The 17,498-nt window shown below is 40.6% G+C and overlaps 4 protein-coding genes across 5 annotated transcripts in view; 3 read left to right on the top strand and 1 right to left on the bottom strand.

The window, feature by feature from the left end:
• The first annotated feature begins 506 nt into the window (after positions 1-506).
• Positions 507-2,940, top strand: Rpn11 (regulatory particle non-ATPase 11). The gene is made up of 7 exons (XM_065497383.1): positions 507-564; positions 803-903; positions 963-1,112; positions 1,175-1,391; positions 2,216-2,328; positions 2,384-2,584; positions 2,651-2,940. The coding sequence occupies exons 2-7, from the start codon at positions 805-807 to the stop codon at positions 2,810-2,812; spliced, it is 942 nt and encodes a 313-aa protein (XP_065353455.1). The 5' UTR covers positions 507-564; positions 803-804; the 3' UTR covers positions 2,813-2,940.
• A 234-nt stretch (positions 2,941-3,174) lies between these two features.
• Positions 3,175-8,338, top strand: LOC135945842 (uncharacterized). Of its 2 annotated transcripts, XM_065493763.1 has the most exons (12): positions 3,181-3,332; positions 3,626-3,739; positions 4,149-4,276; positions 4,479-4,667; positions 4,726-4,956; positions 5,008-5,110; positions 5,163-5,303; positions 5,359-5,561; positions 5,781-6,912; positions 7,144-7,386; positions 7,445-7,509; positions 7,570-8,338. In XM_065493763.1, the coding sequence occupies exons 3-12, from the start codon at positions 4,172-4,174 to the stop codon at positions 7,786-7,788; spliced, it is 2,631 nt and encodes an 876-aa protein (XP_065349835.1). In that variant the 5' UTR covers positions 3,181-3,332; positions 3,626-3,739; positions 4,149-4,171; the 3' UTR covers positions 7,789-8,338. The 2 variants fall into 2 exon arrangements, with proteins under 2 accessions (XP_065349827.1, XP_065349835.1); XM_065493755.1 differs by lacking the exon at positions 3,626-3,739 and having other exon boundaries at positions 3,175-3,332.
• Positions 8,339-8,655: 317 nt separating this feature from the next.
• Positions 8,656-11,291, top strand: LOC135945254 (nucleolar protein 9). The gene is made up of 9 exons (XM_065492818.1): positions 8,656-8,705; positions 8,806-9,076; positions 9,227-9,453; positions 9,511-9,778; positions 9,834-10,144; positions 10,205-10,339; positions 10,398-10,589; positions 10,642-10,785; positions 10,844-11,291. Exons 2-9 carry the CDS (start codon positions 8,899-8,901, stop codon positions 11,138-11,140), a joined length of 1,752 nt encoding a protein of 583 aa, XP_065348890.1. The 5' UTR covers positions 8,656-8,705; positions 8,806-8,898; the 3' UTR covers positions 11,141-11,291.
• A 63-nt stretch (positions 11,292-11,354) lies between these two features.
• The window catches only part of nvy (nervy), a 60,203-nt gene continuing 54,059 nt past the window's right edge, over positions 11,355-17,498 (bottom strand). Inside the window, exons 6-10 of the mRNA XM_065492831.1 lie at positions 15,803-15,942; positions 13,564-13,864; positions 12,972-13,200; positions 12,730-12,917; positions 11,355-12,382 (exon numbers count right to left, since the gene is read on the bottom strand). Of these exons, the coding sequence (XP_065348903.1) occupies positions 12,170-12,382; positions 12,730-12,917; positions 12,972-13,200; positions 13,564-13,864; positions 15,803-15,942 (1,071 nt within the window). The 3' untranslated portion in view covers positions 11,355-12,169. The remainder of the gene's footprint in view (positions 12,383-12,729; positions 12,918-12,971; positions 13,201-13,563; positions 13,865-15,802; positions 15,943-17,498) is intronic.

Genomic DNA, 17,498 nt, shown 5'->3' with positions numbered 1-17,498 from the left:
GTGCTCGGATTGGTTTGAAATTTTTGTCAAGCATGTATTGGAGGGGGAGAAAACAGAATGTGCATTAAAATGTGTTTGGTTCAAAATGTCAGATGCGCACTTTTCAAGATGCGCAATTTTCAAAATGCGCAATTTCGCCGGGCGAACCAAAAACTCATGCGCAATTTCTCCGCTACCACGACGATATATTCTTATTAGGCAGGATAATTCACTAAAATTTGATCAATCACACTCGCGGGCTGCTGATTCAAATATTTATTGCAGTTGCACCAACGGTAAAACTGACTTGTCAAACGTCAAAGAGAAACTGTACAATTCTGAAATCGAGGTTAGTGTTTAGAAATCCATTTTTAAAACTAGAAAAATAACTTATCTTTTATTTTAAAAAGGTTCAACAAATTAATTAAAACACTTTAAGAATGAAAGGAGTTTGTCTCAAAATATTTTTAGTGAGTTGGCTAAACTGCTTTACCGGCATGTTATGATGTTATGAGTTTGCAAGTTTAGAAGTTGATGATCATACTCGTCTCTCGTCTCATCTTAAACCAGGCTTCTGCTTTTTTGGTAAATATTAATCGGAATTAACGAATTCATTTTAACACAAGAGCATTTTTGATATCAACAAAATTTACTCTAGACGTAAACGAGCCAACCTTTGTTCAATAATTTTGTTTAACTGGACAATTCAGAAAAGGTGGCTGTTGTGAATGAATTACAGATTCGAGGTTGTTGACATAAAATTTTTGTTACATTATTCTACAGCTCTTCAGATCTGATAAAACCTATTAAACTTGTGTTTCAGTGATGGATCGTTTGTTGCGACTTGGTGGAAACATCCCTGGAATTTCTCAGGGAGCTCCTCCGCCTCCCAATGACGCTCCAGTTGTTGACACCGCGGAACAGGTTTGTAGCAATGCTTCTTCTTAATTTTGTTCTAATTATTGGTCTCATTCGTATCTCAGGTTTACATCTCATCACTGGCACTTCTAAAAATGCTGAAACATGGTCGTGCTGGTGTTCCTATGGAAGTTATGGGTCTGATGTTGGGCGAGTTTGTAGACGATTACACCGTCAGGGTTATAGATGTCTTCGCCATGCCTCAGACTGGAACTGTGAGATACATAGCTTCTAAGCCCACTGTTGTATTCCTAATTCAACTTTCTAATTGCTATAGGGCGTGAGCGTCGAAGCCGTTGACCCTGTATTCCAAGCCAAAATGTTGGACATGTTGCGGCAAACTGGACGACCAGAAATGGTGGTCGGCTGGTACCACTCGCATCCTGGCTTTGGTTGCTGGCTGTCTGGTGTCGACATCAACACGCAGCAGAGCTTTGAGGCTTTGTCTGAAAGGGCTGTTGCCGTGGTCGTTGACCCAATCCAGAGTGTGAAAGGTAAAAAAAATAAAGTGTTTATTTTGCTAGTATGAGTATTGAAGATAAGCACATGCCGCCAAGTTATTTGGAAATCTTAAATTATTTTCATTTCTGTTTAGAATTTCCAGTTGCGAACTGGAAATTAGATTAGCAGTGATTGAGATATTTATTTAATATCGCGAAATTTTGCCTCATCCTCGGTCTATTATGTTCGTAAATAATATGACTTAAGGCATTATATGTCCTACATTATGTGCGTTGTGAAACCTGTGCATAATTTTTGCTCTCTGCTATTTCAGAATAACTTTCCTATGACACGATTCTCCCTAAAATATCCCAACTTTTCGCGATTTTGAATAATGTTCCATTTTTGTTCTCAAACAGAAGAAAACTCGAAAGTATAAAAAAACATTAGATATTAAATTTGTGTATGTGCCAATACTTGTTACTACGGTTACTACATTTAACAACCTAATGTTCTAACTTGATGATTTGGAGGCTGCACAGATTCTACCAAGCACAGTCATAGGTTAAATTATGATGGAGAATCTCAATCGCCCATTATCAAAGCCAAAAATATTATCTTGCATCCAATACCTGCACACATTCAAGGGTGCTTTTTGTCTGGAATATTGGGTTGTTTGTTTCTGATTTTGTGTTGCACTATAAATTTTCCACGATTGCGTTATGATCTTTACCTCTCTTATACGAGCACCCATTTTATAGTTGTTGTTCCTTCTAGAATGCTTCTATTATTAATTAAATATTATAAATTATAATACAACCAATTTTAATTTATACTTTCAATGCATCTAAAATCATTATTTAAATTAATATTTCAGGCAAAGTTGTCATTGATGCTTTCCGACTGATCAACCCCAACATGATGGTTCTTGGACAAGAGCCCAGGCAGACTACTTCCAATTTGGGCCACCTTCAGAAGCCCTCAGTGCAGGTATTGAAGTAAAAATTATATTACTTCAGATGGTATAAAGACGTTTCTGTTTTAGGCACTAATTCATGGCCTCAACCGTCATTACTATAGTATCAGTATCAACTATCGCAAGAATGAGCTTGAGCAGAAAATGCTTTTAAACCTACACAAAAAGTCTTGGATGGATGGTCTTTGCCTTGCTGACTATTCGGAACATTGCAAAATTAATGAAAGCACTGTTGCTGAAATGCTTGCTTTGGCATCAAGCTACAACAAGGTAAATTTTGCTGTTGCAGCATTCAAGTCAAATGATTTGCTGATTGCGGAATTTTCTGTTTCTCAGGCTGTCGAGGAAGAAGAGAAAATGACACCAGAGCAGTTGGCTATCAAGAACGTTGGCAAACAGGATCCCAAAAGGCATCTTGAGGAAAAGGTTGACGCTGTCATGACATCTAATATTGTGCAGTGTCTTGGTGCAATGCTTGACACTGTCGTCTTCAAATAAAAACTTTGTCTACCCTTCGTGTGTTGGGATATCACTGAATTTGGAGTGTCTCCTTCAAATAATTTAATTTCTACCGTTTGTTCACGTAAAAATAAATGAAGTTTACTGCGCAATTAATTTTTCTTTGATATTATTCAGTCTTTTATTCACATAAACACAAGTCTGTATCATGCTCAATTGATAATGAATTTGAGAAGAGTGAAGGGCTCAATGAAGTAGCTTTTTTTAAACATCTCAACTAACAAAGCAATGCTTAAGGAGAGAGTATCTCTACTCTCCTTAGCAGCGCTGGTAGAAAGTTGTTGAGCTGGCTGGCTCGCAGTTGTGCATAGTCGCATCTCACACGAGTAATATTTAAGTGGGGCTAAATGCGAGGGAGCTGGGCAGTAAGCATCGACGGTGCTGCCTCAATTGACTCTGGTGGTGTGATAGCGCTAAGGCTCAACTCGTTGCGAAGGGTCAACTACGTTTTGAAGATCAAGAAAAACTCGCGAGGTTGCAGATTATCTCAAAGGGAAAGGTATTAAAAACATTTGCATTTCGAATTTGAGTGTTTGAAGTTCGTAATTTTCACATTTTCGGGCGTGATATTCTGTACTCGGGGGGGAAAACTTAAACTAACGTCGGCACCTGCTGAGCTTTTGTGTTTGGTTGGCTCTGATGTGCACATATTTTTCAGGGATATTTTTGAGACTTGGCCTAGTTATAGCACTTGAGATGTACTCGAATTGATATTTGCAATGACACCCTGAAATCTGTTAGAGTGTATATTTGCTGCAAAATACGCGAAATTCACACAAAACTCTTTTACAGTGCTGCATTAGGGGTCTTCACGTGTGCTGCATAGCGTACTAAATACGATTTTTGGAGACGATTGATTTGGTGGATGGTGGCCGATCGCCTTCGCCGACGCCGACTTATTTGCCGGTACAGCCTTATGCTATCAATCAATTATTAACATTGAACAAACTGCACGTCAATCAACAAAACATGAGCGAATGAGAGAGCCAATTTATAGCTTTCATTGCATTTACAGAATTTTGACTCAACTACAACAAAGAGAAGGTCCCAAAATGGCATGCTAAGGTTGTGCGCACTTGTTTAGCTAAATTACTCATTAAATTTTTCCCTCGATTCGTTGTGTTCATTGAATGATTTTGCAAGAACAACAATATTTTCTGGTGATATTCCAACAACAAATGTATGTTGGTTACCATATAAAACATAATATTTTGCCTTATTAAGTAAAAATATTCATCCACTAGTTTATAGACCCTGTTGTTGAATTCATGCACAAAGCCTTTTTAGTTCAAAGTCTATGGTTCTTTGTTTTCAGGAGCCCTCTCCGCCTTTTCCAAGATGGAAACTGAGCGACCTGACTTGTCGCAGCTAATCCCTCCATTGCCAACAAACACTCAAGGAGTTCATCGCCTTTTGTCAGCCTTTAGGTCAGGAACTACTGAGGTAATTACTGCGAATCATTGATTTTGATTTTACATGATAAAGATGTTATTGCAAGAAATGGAAGAAACGTCTCTGCATTGTTTTTTGGGTAAAAACAATATGCACACAGTTTGTTTACATTGAAGAAGTTATTAAAATGGCGTCTCTTTCCTTTTCATTGTTATTTAGTTTGTATGAAATAATTGAACCGTGTATGTTGCAGATTAAATGTTTACTCAACCAAGAGTGCAATGTCATCTTGGAGTGTAAAACATGCCAGAATATGTTTCGGAGCTTGCCGAATTTTATCTCTCACAAGCGATTTTACTGCCTAAAACCAGCACCACCTCTAGAAGGCCTGCTTCACAACAACAAGCTCCCTGAATACTACTCCAGTGTTGAGGCGATAGAGGTAGATAATTTAATCTTGAGCTTTGGCAGTAGTCTTATAAAATTCAAAACACGATTAGAGTGAACTCGGTCGCCGTGACATTGATCAGATAGCAACACGCCTCTCTAAAACCGCTACAATTGCTGGCACTGATGGAATTCGAGGCGAGAATCCTGAAGCCTCACAAAATGTTGCATACTTCACTGCTATTGCGGACACCATCAAAAGCAGACGGGCGGCAAAAGTGCAACAGAAAACCATCCTCACGCCAATACCAGGAACCAGTCAAGCTGTGTCACAGACAGTAAAAGTAGAAGCTTGTGAGTTGTTTAAAGGCTGAAATTAATAGTTTGTTTTTCAGATTGAAGAATCAGATGGTGGAGAAGAGAAATCTTCTGACTTTGATCCACCAAACAAGAAGAAAGCCAAGAAAAATGATGATAAATCAGCGAATGCCAATAATTGTGAGAACCACAAACTTAGTTGTAGCACTTTTTCTTATTTTCTTTTTCACAGCACCGGAGGGAACTAAATCTCAAAACAATGCACAAACCAAGGGAGACAAAGATTCACGCTACACCGTCGTCCAATACCCCTGCCCTTTGTGCAAGAAAGTTTTTAGCAAGCCCAATGGAACTTACCGCCACATACGAGACAGTAAGTGTTTTGCTTCAATTGTGAAGGTACATTTCACTCTAAATTTACTTTTTAGTTCACAAGAAGAACAACGAGCAGCTGGAGAAAATGAAGAATACGATCAGAAAGAAAGCATTTTCAGTGACCATCAACAAGAAAGCACCAGAAAGCCATTCACTTCCCACGCAGAACAACAACGCTCCCCCCAAGCCTGCGAATAAACCACAGATGGTGCAAGCGTCAAGGCACTTGACAAGAGCTCAACAGGAGGAACTCAAGGTAAATTTTCTCTCTGCTGACAATTCACAAAAAAATTCATATCATACATAATATATATTTTATAAGCATAATTCTTTATTGTAGCTTCAATTCAATTCATTTTTCTCCAAAATAAGTCAAAATGTTTGTAAAATATTTTAGTGGTTGTAGCTGTTTTGATGTTCCTATTCTAACCGGGTTTTAATGAATTAATTACCAACAAAATTAAAATTTTTGCAGGAGTGGAACGACCACACCTTCACAATAGACGTTGGCGACCACCGTTGTGGCTACTGCGGAACCAAGTATGACCGCCGCGCAGCTCTGCTGTCCCATGCCAAGCAATGCTACAAGAAGTTGAAGATTGTGATCAAGAAGCCAGCTCCCCAGCCCATCAAGAAGAGCAAAGGTGCCGCAAATCGAAAGGTCAGCACACCCATGAAAATAGTGCGCAAATACCTGATGGGAAGTTCCAAGCCCGAATCTGTCGAAGAATATGGTCAGTTGACAAACGGAGTTAAGAGCACATGCAAGGACGTGAGGAGGAGCACCAGAAAAAGTGGCAATCCTGTTGGGAGGCCACGAGTCGGCCGCAAAATGAGCAAGGATAAATTGATGCCAACGGTGCCGCTAACCAGACTCAAGCTACCTCTGCCAGAACAGACAAAACCTCCTCCGAACCCTAAGCCACCTGTTCCTGTGGCGCCTTTGCAGTCTCCTCTGGCGCTAGAGAAGATGCTGAGGGACCAAAAGTCCAACACTTCGAATATTCTGGTGCGCCAGGTGTCAGACAAAGCAGCGCTCTCTCCCTCCAAGGCGACCTCGCCAGCCAAAGAGCCTCCAGCTGTTGCGTCAGTCACGCCCATCCTCTCTGTAAAGCCCAAGGACGGCTACCCTGTCAACTATTTCTCTCCTGGCTCGGCGGACACAAAACTGATCGGCACTGGAAACTCTGTTCCGAGCAGCATTCAAATCAGAAAAGACTACAAGAAGAGCAACCCCTCTGGCGATGACTCAATTGACGGCTGCTCTTCTACTGCCTCAGTCTGCTCTGACAAAGCGGAAGATTGTGTTGATTCTGGCAAGCCCTTGAATTCTGTGATAACCCCCTGCGTGGAATCTGCGAAGAACAAGCGGCCAGTGTTGAACTTTGACAAGCCGATCACTAGTGTGGAGAAAATGCAGCCAATCAACGTGAAGGAGCTTGTTGGCGTTATTCAGAATTTGAACCATGATGTCAAGGTGGAAGAAGCTGCGAGCCAAAAGCTTCCAGACGTCTGTAAAGCGTGCGCTGACGATAACGCCAGCATTCCTGTGAGCGAAACTCAACAGCCTGAGTCCAGCAATAAGGAGAAGACAAACATTGCTCAGAGTAAGGATAATTTAACCATTCATACGTTGAAGCAACTGACAGGCGCAGAGTTGTCTCTAAAGTTGAACAACTCTGCAACAAGAATTGTTGCCGTTCCTCTTAAATCGTTGGAAAAGATTCCTAAATTGCCCAACTCTGGTTCAGCCATACAGTTCACTCTCTCCAGTGACGTCCTCAGTAGCATTTCAAAAGTTGTAACTACTGCTAATAATTCTTCTCCTTCGACCATAGTCGACCTTGAGAAGAAAAGTGCGACTCTGCCCTCTGAATCGACTACACCATCAAAGAGTCCAACGCCTTGCAAAAATCTGCCTGACACACCATCTACTTCAACAAATAATAATGTTCCTGAGACCTACAATTTCGTGCCTGAAGAGAGATGCGAAGTCATGAGCGAGACTGCCAATAGCAAACCGGTGACTTGCGAGGAAAAGCTCTCTGAAACTGTCAAGTCTGATCCTAAAATTAGCAAAGGTAATTATAATAAAACACCAGCAAGTCAATTTTGTTTTCTAAAAAATTTCTGCTTTAGATCTACAAACATCATCACAAAGCAATGCTAAGAAATTGTATCCAAATCTTGATGTACCTGCAGAGGTAAGTGTCGAGTATTTTTGCTGTCTAAAAAAAGAGAAATTAAACACATTCTACTTGCAGTACTTGATTGAGGAAGATTCAAACTTTGAGGGCTGGGATTCGAAAGAACAACAACCGTCACTGGCTTTAGTCAGCCATAAGAAGTTTTTCAAGTTCCATGCGTTCTTTGAAGAAGAAGTGAAAAAATTTGATGATTTCAAGGTTGTGGTGGAGCTCGATTCGACTGATCCTCCATTGGAATTACCACCAGGAGTGTTGGTAGAATATCAGAGGGAATAAATTATGAAAGCAAAGACTGTTGTTGCTGCGTTGTTGATAATGGCAGTAATGAGAACGGAAGTGAAACTGTTGTTGTGGTTGTTGTTGAAAGCCCTTTTGAATGCTGGTTAATTCTGGGGAAAATGGGCTGAGCTTAGTACAATCATATTACGTCACAGTAATGCTTGTTCTTTTTATACCATTAATATTTGCTCAAAAACAAAAGTTGAATTTTGAGTTACAGTTTTGAACGTTTTGAATGTTGGCATCCAAAGAAAATACAGTGGTAGTGAATAATTATTGTGTTCGCCTCTTTTAAAATTTGAAAGTTGGATCCAAATTGTTTGTACTTAAAGGTTTGAATGTCAAGGTTTAATAGAAAAACCTTTGAAATATTAATTTCTATTTGGCGACCAAATCCTATTAAATGATTATTTGGAATGTAATTTTACGGTAATTATATGACACAACTTTAAATAATCTTAACATTTGCTGAGAAAATCATTGCCACTGTATATGAAAAATATTTCATCCAGACAATTCTTGAATAAATTTTTCACTTCGAAATGTACTCTTGAAATTGTGTTATTTCTTCGAACGTTAAATAATTACATCGCGGCGATTGAGGCATTGATGAGCCTCATAATTTACTAAATAGTTATTTCATTTCGTTGCTGTTATTGTTAGTATAGCCAAAGTATGAAACAACGAGAATTGATAGATAGGTCACGGATTGGAAAATATTATGAGATTAAAATTTGATCAATTTTCCCGCTAACTTGCCTTTGAGGGTTCATAAAATTATCTCTAGTTCCTTCTACCACGCACAGATGTCGCATGTCTGACAATAACAAAACCAGCCAATCACAGTCAAGGGGAGCACACGTGTGTGCTGGAGATCGGTCGTAAACGTAAACGCAGACATACGAGGTGTGAAGGTTCGATTGTTTCTTTACCTTCTTCACTTTCAAATACTGGCTATAGTAGACCCACCTTGATTAATGAACATTCATTAATAATTACCTTTTTTATGAACAGGTGGTGCCGCCCGAGACACCAGTGTCTAAAGAGAGTTTTAAAGTCCGTACATAATCGGTTCGCAGCTAGGAGCACACATAATATTATTTCAAGATGAGTTTTGAGCCGAAATACAAAAAGAAGAAAAAGAAGAGCTTTATCTCTAAAGCAAAGAAATTTGGGAAAAGTGGGCGATTTGGTAAAGGAAGCTACATCAGTGAGGATGAGTACAATTATTTTGTGCGAGTCATGGAACTGGACAAGTCTGAATTCCCTTCTGAAGAAGATAGAGGTGATTTATATTACTTTGATATTAATATCCTAAATGATGCAAGGCTATATTTTTGGTGCGATGAATAATACTATTCGCTTGATTTATTAGTACATATGTAAATAAATATTGATATATATTCTGTTGTTCATTATTTTTATGTTTTCACAGAAATGTTTGTATCCAACACTTTTGAGCACACAGTGGGGCAAGAAGTTTTGCTAGCGACAAATCAACTCTCCTCCCTGGCAATTGAACGTCTGATCAAGAAGGGCAATGATGAATGTGTGATTAGATTTATGGAAGCTCTTGGTGCAGACATGCGACCAATTCTTAATGATTGTTATGCCAGCCACGTGTTTCAAACTCTGCTAAAAAAGGCTTCCCAGAGAATCAAAGTAGGCTATTTTGTGGGCTGCTCAAAGAGCCAGTATATTTAGTGTGCAATATTACAGGAAATTCCAGAAAACGACAGTAAAAGCAGAGAAGACTACATCGCCTGGATTATCAAAGTAGGCAAGTTCTTGTTGAACAACATAGAAGACTTCATGTGGGACCAATACGCAAACCAGATCATGAGAACCGTACTTGAGGCTGCAAGTGGAACATGCGAACTCGAACCAGAGTCCAAAAACACCTGTAGTGATCAGAAATTACCTAAAGCTCTCCGAACTTTCTTCAAAGACTTCTGCATCCATGTCCAGAAAATGCCACAGCTAAATGGTATTTATTACAGTTACAACTCTTGATTTTCTAAAATTTTAAATTTATTTTCCAGACATGGTAGATTCCGTATTGACTAGTGGATTTCTACAAAGTTTGGTGAAATGTGCTTCAAAGGCAAGTCCCAAATTGTTTAAATCTTTGGCTGAAAGTCTGGAAGCTGTCCTGTCAACCAAGAAGAGCAAGAACAAGATTGATATGGCCAGTTGGAGGCTCATCGAAGCTATTTTAGCGGGCAAAAATGAAGAAGTGAACAAAAGCATCCTTGATACTTTCTTCAGAGGCAATTTGAAGAGGGATGCCTCTGACCCTGAGCTGAATTTTTGTGTTCAGCGTCTTTTGGAAAATTGTCCAAACAAAGAGCAGGTGAAAATCATATTTGCTCTGTTAAAATTCTATCAATTTACTAAGGTCATGTATATTTAGCTGGAGGAAATTTTTGAGGAGCTAAATTCCGCAGAGGCAATCGAGACCATCATTTTGTCTAAACACTATGGTGTTGTCAGAGCAATGGGAGAGGCTTGCAAAAACTTGTCTACAAATCAAGGCAGCTTCAGTCTGGTATGTAGTCTTCTTAAAATTTAAAGTAGTGACCTCTATTTTGTTTTTCTCACTGTAGAGTTTGATTGGGGCCCTTCACTGCAACTCTCCTAGTGAGAGAGTGAACATGGTAGCATCCTTGATTCTTGCGATGAAAGACTTTGAGAAATTTGAGCACTTCAAAATGATGAACGAAGATGAAAACAGTCCAATCACATTGCAAGGCTCGCTTCTCCTCCAGTCGTGCCTTCATTTCAACAAGCCCATCAAGGTAATTCTTATTAGGTCGCTTTCACCTTGAGTTTAATTATTGTCTTGTCTAGTTTGTCCAGAGCGTGCTCTCAATAAATGCTGAGGACTTGGTTCATATATTTTCTGACCCGAAGGGATCTCATGTGTGCGATGCATTTATGACGAGTAAATTTGTTGGAGAAAAGAGTCGAGAAAAACTCTGCAGTATTCTTAAGGTTTGTGGTTTGTCTCAAAATATCATTTTAAGGTTTGAATGTTCTGCTTGCAATTCAGGGACACATGGCGACTCTGGCATGCAACAAGTTTGGATCCCGCAGCTTGGACTCCATCTGGAAAGTTAGTCCGCTGAAAACAAGGCAGGCCATCGTCAGCAGCCTCTCACAGCACTTGCCAAAGTTGAAAGGAGATACGTTTGGCCGCTTCGTTGTGACGAACTACGGTGTTGAGCTTTTCAAACACCACCCTGATGATTGGTCAGCAGCGCAAGGTAAAGAAATGACGACCAAAAGGTTGTTTGCTGACATCCTTGGAGAGGATGAACCTGCTAAGAAAAAAATGAAGAAAAAATAAATGTTTTTAAAATTTATAATTATCACAAAAATAACTAATTTGATTAAAGTTCCTCTTGAACATTCTTAAATGGGAGAGCAAAATGCTTGGGTAAACTAAGAGTCTGAATGGTTGATTTGTTCACGTAAAAGAAAGCAATATTTTGATATTATTTAACTGGTTTATTAAAAATTTTCCTGTTTTGCGAGACTAAGGAGAGTGAAACAATTGAATCTAGTGCTGAGGTGTCAATTTTTATTCACACTTGCCCTTACATAAGATTACGTGCTTAACTGGAGAGAGGTAAAACGTTTTTACATTATTTCATTGGAAAATAATGCTTCACATTTATATTGGAACATTTAGTGCATCAATAGTGACGTTTTTTATCATATATAATCTTATGTATTTTGAGATTTTTATAATCAACATGGATAACTAGCAACAAAGTAACGCCAACTGGAAAAATCATAAATTATGATATAGGATGGACTTGGTGACTAGGTGTACGTAGTTGGGGAAATCTTTGCAGTGATACATTGATAATTATTGTAGCTTAACAAATGTATGCTTCTCTAAGGTGTTGGACAGAGATGGTTTGCTGAAAATGACTTGATTTGAGTTTGTGGTCAATAGAGTGACTTTGTACAAGTAACATTAAATATTATTATCAATTGAGCATGAGTAACAAGATAACTACACATATTTATTAACTTCAGTGCAAATGAGTTGACAGTATTACTCAAGAAAATAAAATTTTGTGCCGCTGGGAGATTTTTCAATCACAAAATATTTCTAGAAAGATCTAACCCATGCTATCGCGTCAGATGATGTTCTAGAAATAATTAATAAAACGTACAAACTCCCCAGAGAAATGGAAACTCACTCTAGGAACTCCCGAATGGTTAAGATAAACAAGGAAATTTAATAAAATGCTTTGGTTAAAAATTTCCCGTCTCACTGGGATTGCTAACGGGACTAGAGACGATCTTGAGTCGATCAAAGTCACTGCTGCTGGGCCGCAGTCTTGGGCCGACCAAGTCTCAAGCGTCATTTGCCGTCAGCCGCAGTTGCCGTCAGGTTGACAGAGGCCACCTTCAGGCTGGCCGTGCTCTTGGGCACCGACGAGTTCTTCTCGGCGGTGATGCTGCACGCCTGGTGGTGGTTCTCCCAGTCTTTGTGCTGGCAGAAGGAGCCGCAGTAGCGTGCAGTGTTGCATCCACTGCAGGTCTCGTTCGCCTTGCGACCGCAATTCCAACAATTCTGGAATCAGAACAGATTCATTTCACTGCTTAGTATTTTATTTAATGTCAATAAAACGCTTCTGAACTTTAAAGGTTGTAATCAGGGTAATTATTTAATTCGTGAATCATTAAAAAGTTGCGAATAATTATTCATGCAAAAGTCCCAAAAAATCAATACTTTTTGGCAGTGGCTAAAAATGCCACAAACAGAGTTATGAAATAATACGGTAATTTTAGGACTGTTGTTGACGCAAAAATAGTAGTTCTTTGGGTGATTTCTGGCATGTCACGTATGTTTTCTGGTTAAATAATAGATATCGCCAAACTGTAACATATAATTTACAGTCAACGAACATTTTGACTCACTCCACTTATTTCCGAGCCTGCCTCTGACGTACTCGGCGCTTCTTCTGCGTGCTTCCGCGCCTCGAGCAACAACTTTTCCATTCTAAGTCGCTCCGCGGCCACCAACTCTGCTGCTTTGGTTTCAGCCGCTGTCACTGCCCTGTGCAGCTCCAGCAACGCCTGTCTTTTCACTTCGTTCACGGCCTCCTCTGAAGGAAAGCAGCTGATTGGAAATTTTGCCGCAATTCGATTAATTAGCGTACCCGCTCGACGCTTCACCTCGGCCACCCTTTCCTCCGTGGCTTTCACCGTTTGGGCCATGATTTCGCTGGCGGCCTTCTTGATGTCACTCTGCTCAGCCGTGTCGGACGGGTGCTTCCGCATCCACGTTGCCGGTATGTCCGAGTTTGCAGATTCAGTCTGCGGCCTCTGCTGCAGGATGGCCAGGGCGCGCTTTGTTTTTTCAACCATGCTCAGTATGCAGTTCAGCATCTGAAACAGTCGAAGAAATTATTAGATGAATCCGTTTTTTTGAAGCCTAATCACAATGTCTGAACAAAATAATTGAACTAATTGTCAGATTGTCGAGATATAAATACATAAGAGTACATTTCTGTTTGGGAGGTAAACAAGAAAATAAACGGAAATGGCAAAATCATTGATATTTTTCAGAATAACTCTCCTGCGAGAAAATCACCTCAAGCTAGTTTTTAGAGCTCAATTTTCCAGGCCCAAAATCAGATAGATAAATATTTTTACCATTCGTTTTTGCAGCTTTATTGCTAATTCTGATTGGAGAGAAAAACCAGCACAATAATCCAATTGAATTGATTAAATTAAATCGAGAAAACTCACAACGTGGATGTTCTTCCACTCATCATCGCCGCACCTTCCCCTTGTGTCGTCAGCTGCGACTGAACTTTGTCCCGAAGCGGTGGCCGTCAAGAAAGGGTTGTAGTGGGTAGAGGTGGAGGGTGTTTGCGTCGCCCCCAACATGGATCCCCTGGCCACCAAGTCGGACGGGTGACCTGTCGGGTGCAGCACCATGTGGTGAGGGTGATTGGCGAAGAAAGCGCTGCTGCTTTGCCCGGAGTAGCTGAGATATCGCTTGGCGGCTGGTGCATACTCGGAATCGCTCACACCGTTTTCGTAATAACTGTAATTAAATAGTCGTGAAATTATTCACTTGAGAGTTATATTTTCAAATTTAATCGGTTTATTGTTTCACCGCAAGTAAATCATGAAAATCTGAAATCCCTTTCATTTTTTTTTTTTGACAATTTCTTAATTGCTTTTAGATGGAAATTTTTTCTGAAATTCGTGAAATTCACTTTCAACTGAACATTTTTCAGTCTAGCACTGACTGATTCAGTTTAAAAGTAAATTAAACACTCCTGAATTTTTTTAAACGTAGTGTTACGTTCTGATGCATGTTTTAGTTTCAATTAAATAAAAGAGAAAAGCGGCAGGAAACAGAGTATTCTTCCAGGCGAGTGAGAAACAAGGTTTGGCGGTGCGAGACTTGTGGGTCTGCAATTCGAAATCGCTCACGGAATTGATTTTCCTTTTCCCTGCAGCTGGCGTGTGCCGGGGTTGGGAGGGTGCTCTTTTATAAAACACTGTTGGCGGCAAGTGCAATTGGCAGTAATTAGTTGGAAGCAGCCGTCGTATGGCCAGAAGGAGCTCTCTCGAAAATGAGAAGGAAGCAGGGAGAAAAGTCTCTAATTTAGATGCTAAAAAAGAAATATAATTTCTCGCCGATGGCAAAAACTCGATTGCACGCGCATAAATCTAAATATGGAAATGGCGCGGCGCCATTATTAAAGAGGACATATTTTCGGCGATGTCGTTTCCTTTTCTTGTGCTCGGCAGCTTTGCAAGTTTCGGACAGGGGCGGGTTGTTCCCGCCAGATTTATTTGCGCGTGAGGGCCCGAGATCTGCGTTTTTATCGTTTTTAATTTCGCACCCAGAATTTATTATCGAGCCGTTATAAAACAATTGATTAAAATGGAAAGGAAGAAAAATGTCTGCCGGGCGCAGGTGGGGCGAACGTCGGAGGAAATCAGGGACACCTGGGACCATTGTACGAGAGTAACAGCTCGGCCAGACCTCTCGTGCGCGCTAGACTCGCAGTCAGATGCTTTTTATTAAAATGAGTGATGGCAAGCCGCTGCAGGGGCGCAGCACTAACATACATCAACACCGCCCGCACCCAAATATATACGAGTGCGTCTCTCTTTTGATGTGTCTTGCTGGCCTCGTCTGCGCCAGAGCCAAGTTCGTCGTCTGCAAATCTACATGCCGTTCACTAACGTGTTGCAGGCGGCAGAGTAGGCAATCTGCTCGACACCGGTGACAACATGGTTGCATACACTTGTTTTCTGCAGGGGAGCTTCACGCTTCCCAAAGTTAAACAAAATCATATTGTAAAATGAAAATCTTACTCTCGATGCACCTTCATAAACGCATCTTGCTTAACTGTAGCAATAATTAAAAACGTGGAAAAGATGTTACTTATTTTTACTCCTAGTTTTAAATAATTTGCGACTTGATATCCTGAAATATCGTCCCCTCACATGCTCTTGATTAATTCTCTTTTTTTAATTTTTCAATGTATTTTGACTGGTTATGAGTTGTGAGAGTAAACATATTATAGCTTTAAGTTGATTTCATATGGCAGCCTGAGGACTAGTTACTGTCACCGTTGGCTAATGCTAAATTAATCCAATTAAAAATTCACTGAATCGAGCATGTGGTGACGAAGTAACGTCAATCAAATCCGTGCCAGAGGGTGGAGCTAAACTGAAAAAATAGCAGTCTTCCATCGCACATTGAACACTTTTTGTGCCATTTTTGCTGTTTTCATTTGGCGAGCCGGCTGCTGATTACTCTGATTACACGCCAGTTGGTGGCATTCCCATAAACACGGCGGTCGTGTTGTTTGCGGAGCGTTCGTTCATTCGTTGGTCCGCTCGCCAGGCCGCACGTCAAATGGAGGCACTCACAGGTGCGCCGATCCATCTTGTATCCCAGACGCGCGCGTGAGGGCCAATATCGATAACGCACACCAACTGCACACACTCACACACATACCTTTCGCGGGGTCGTTTCGAGGCAAACGCCGGCTCTGGATGGTGCTCGCCCAGCGAGTGGAAGATTTCGGACGGCTCCGACGGCGAGAAGGAAGGGTCCAAGACCATTTGTTCGTGCTGGCGTAGATACTGCTGGGGACTCTGCGAAGAAAACAATTATGTGAAATTAGAATTTGTCTTGCTCGCAATTTTCAAAAATAATAGAAAACTTGTTTATTTTGCATCTCTTAAACCTCTCAGCCGCGAGATTTAAGGTGGCGGCTGGCGGGACCGCTTAGCCGAATTTTTTTCCCGGCGGCTGGCCATTTTCACCGGCGGCTGGTGGCTGGCGCGGCTGACAATATTTTAAACATGAAGTGCTTAACGGCCCAAAGGACCGAAAGACATTTTTTTATGCTGCACTTTTTAATTTTTGACCCTTTTTCACGGGCAGCTAGCGCGGCTGGTGCAGCTTATTGTTAGTCAGATTAACGGCGGTTGGCGGCTACCCACGTGACCTGCGACTGGCTGAGACCTTTGCTTATGATTAAATAATCCTAACGAGGTTTCTCCATCATATGTAGAAGAGTAGAAAACGGACAAAACGACCAGTCACCTTTGTCCTGAGCGGAGTAACCAGCTCTTTGACCTTCAGGTGTGCGTATTTGCCTTCAATTTTCCTCTAAAACTATTACACAGATAAAGTGTTACGGCACTTTGCTGCTTCTCTCAATCAGCGTCACGTTTCCTGCAAAACGTATCCATCTAGGAAGTGAAATTCACGCCAATTTCTATTTAATACAATTCAGGCCTGTAAAATTCAGCACAGGTCGATTAATTTCTATTAGTTCATTCCAATTTTCTTGAAATGCAGAAATTTCAACAAAAATTATCAGTCTCAGTAAGGTTGAGTTTAATTTTAATGTCAATCACATAAATATGAGTCTCTAGTCACCAGTTCATGCCCATGATGAAATCTAACGCTCAGAGATTTCAAGAGGATTTTTATGTGAAAAGAATAATTGAATCATCCTCACAATAAAGCGAGAAACTCCCAATTTAAAGATAAGACAAGCTAAAAAGCTAAAATGCAATGTTCTGTTTATTCTCCCTTTCAAAGAAGATAGGCAAAATAAGAGCAGCGCAAAGTTTCCATCAAGTTCTGCAAACTCTCCCGCCGGATTTGAGTGAAATTAATTTACGGCGGACCGAAGAATAAAACGCTTTCCTTTCCCGGGATTACGTTTTAATATTCATTCATTCGTGGGGCCACGAACCAAACAATAGGCAGAAATTTTATTTCAGTAATAATGATGAGATGCCGCCGCTGATTTAAATTTCCATGGGAATCACCACACTCGGGGGCCTCTTTCCTGCTTTCTTAATAAATACGAAGGAGACCTTGCATTTATTTATTTGTTTATTTCTCAACCACCGCGTTTGTGCTTACTCAAACTCGAGAGGCATACGATAAAAAGTTTGGCACATTCGCGCGTCCCACGCTGCTGGCCCACGCGTATTGATTTGGATTTTTTATTTAATATCTTCGTTTACAGTCTGGCCGTGTGTCCCTGCACAGGTGCGCGGACGATTTGTCCCTTTAACGACAGGCTCATTTTGGTCTCTCGCAAGACCCAAAACCCCCACACAGACGCCCACATGACATGGGAAAATGGAAAGCTGCGTTTCCGCTCGCGCACACCGACGGAAACTCAAAG

The sequence above is a fragment of the Cloeon dipterum genome, chromosome 1 (genome assembly GCF_949628265.1).
Source record: "Cloeon dipterum chromosome 1, ieCloDipt1.1, whole genome shotgun sequence".
Taxonomy (NCBI): Eukaryota; Metazoa; Arthropoda; class Insecta; order Ephemeroptera; family Baetidae; genus Cloeon; species Cloeon dipterum.
The sequence above is the reverse complement of the archived record's forward strand: the minus strand, read 5'-3'. Positions and strand labels throughout refer to the sequence as shown.

What these genes read in the sequence shown, in the direction of transcription:
- Rpn11 (XM_065497383.1), top strand. Translation starts at nt 805, where the DNA reads ATGGATCGTTTGTTGCGACTTGGTGGAAACATCCCTGGAATTTCTCAG. An exon ending in TTGTTGACACCGCGGAACAG is followed by an intron (nt 904 to 962) that starts GTTTGTAGCAAT and finishes TTCGTATCTCAG; the next exon opens with GTTTACATCTCATCACTGGC. An exon ending in TTCAGAAGCCCTCAGTGCAG is followed by an intron (nt 2,329 to 2,383) that starts GTATTGAAGTAA and finishes TTTCTGTTTTAG; the next exon opens with GCACTAATTCATGGCCTCAA.
- LOC135945842 (XM_065493755.1), top strand. Translation starts at nt 4,172, where the DNA reads ATGGAAACTGAGCGACCTGACTTGTCGCAGCTAATCCCTCCATTGCCA. An exon ending in CTGTGTCACAGACAGTAAAA is followed by an intron (nt 4,957 to 5,007) that starts GTAGAAGCTTGT and finishes TTTGTTTTTCAG; the next exon opens with ATTGAAGAATCAGATGGTGG. An exon ending in TGATCCTAAAATTAGCAAAG is followed by an intron (nt 7,387 to 7,444) that starts GTAATTATAATA and finishes TTTCTGCTTTAG; the next exon opens with ATCTACAAACATCATCACAA.
- LOC135945254 (XM_065492818.1), top strand. Translation starts at nt 8,899, where the DNA reads ATGAGTTTTGAGCCGAAATACAAAAAGAAGAAAAAGAAGAGCTTTATC. An exon ending in AGGCTTCCCAGAGAATCAAA is followed by an intron (nt 9,454 to 9,510) that starts GTAGGCTATTTT and finishes GCAATATTACAG; the next exon opens with GAAATTCCAGAAAACGACAG. An exon ending in GAAAATGCCACAGCTAAATG is followed by an intron (nt 9,779 to 9,833) that starts GTATTTATTACA and finishes TTTATTTTCCAG; the next exon opens with ACATGGTAGATTCCGTATTG.